At 56.8% G+C, this 1,094-nt stretch overlaps 2 protein-coding genes across 2 annotated transcripts in view; one reads left to right on the top strand and one right to left on the bottom strand.

Moving 5' to 3' along the window:
- FAM110A (family with sequence similarity 110 member A) overlaps positions 1 to 1,094 on the top strand; it is a 129,411-nt gene that overhangs the window by 76,832 nt on the left and 51,485 nt on the right. The window lies entirely within an intron of this gene.
- SLC52A3 (solute carrier family 52 member 3) overlaps positions 1 to 1,094 on the bottom strand; it is an 11,773-nt gene that overhangs the window by 1,543 nt on the left and 9,136 nt on the right. Inside the window, exon 4 of the mRNA XM_006089548.3 lies at positions 667 to 823. Within this exon, the coding sequence (XP_006089610.1) occupies positions 667 to 823 (157 nt within the window). The remainder of the gene's footprint in view (positions 1 to 666; positions 824 to 1,094) is intronic.

Raw genomic sequence — 1,094 nt, 5'->3', positions numbered from 1 at the left:
AGGACTATTTGAGAGAGCAGGAATGAGGGTAAGTGATTGTTTAATTGATGTGGGCCGTGCTCAAGGGGTCAGTGATTTATACACCCAGTGAATGTTTTCAGGCCCCCCAGACTGTTCACAGATTGGTGTAGCCCTCTCAGAAGCACCAGTCCCCAAGGATAGAGGGAGGAGTGGAGGGGATTTCATAAGCCTTGCCTTCCCCCCCCCCCCCCCCCCCCCCCGAGCCACATGGAATGGTCAGCATCTCCAGGGTTAGAGGTTGAAACTTCCAGGCCACCAGGCTCCCGTGGGTCAGTGAGGCTCTGAGGGACAAGTCACCTGAGCGTTCGTGGCAGGCCCAGCATCCCAGCAGGAGAGGCAGAATGACTGGCGCTACACAGACCTGGTTCTAATCCCAGTCCCACCATTTAAGCTGGAAGATTGGTCCCTGAGCCTCAGTGTCCTCACCTGGGAAACGAGCCTTGGGGGACCTGTGGGAGCAGAGCGTGCAGTGTCTGGCCCTGGCCATGGGCCCTACCTAGTATTTCACCAGCTGCCACTTCCTCCCGCAACACCCCCAGCCTTAGACAGGAAGCTGGGCTGGAGAGAAGGTGGCTCTGGTCCGGGCACTGGTGCTGCAGGTGTGGTGTGTGACCTCGGGAATCCCTCTCTTCTGGCCTCAGCTACCGTCTATAACGGAGGCTCGCAGGATCTGGGGGCCCTGGGGCCGCTTGGATGCCTTCCATTCCGAGTCCAGGTCTGACATGGAGGACCCTGTCCTTCCTTCACTGGAGGTCTTGCCGCTGGGCTCCTCCTCGCCTATGTTCAGAACACCAAGGCTGCCCTGTGCGGGGTGAGAGCAAGGGTCTGCCCCTGCCTCTGGGGAATCTTTTGGCTCCAGGATTCTTGGATTCCTTGATTCTCAGATTCTGTATTGCTAACATTCTGGGCATCTCAGGTTCCACAGCTCTGTGGTCTCTGGTCCTGCTTCCCCAGAAATCTCCAGCCTCCATGAGTTTTTAAGCCCCAAGGAAGACAATTCAGCTTTCTGGCAAAATGGCATTTTCTGTCTTAACTCTCCTGTACTCATTCTCTCTCCTTCTGGGGCTCAGGGA

The sequence above is a fragment of the Myotis lucifugus genome, unplaced genomic scaffold, assembly GCF_000147115.1.
Source record: "Myotis lucifugus unplaced genomic scaffold, Myoluc2.0 scaffold_60, whole genome shotgun sequence".
NCBI classification, from domain to species: domain Eukaryota; kingdom Metazoa; phylum Chordata; class Mammalia; order Chiroptera; family Vespertilionidae; genus Myotis; species Myotis lucifugus.
This window is presented reverse-complemented; position numbering and strand designations above follow the sequence as displayed.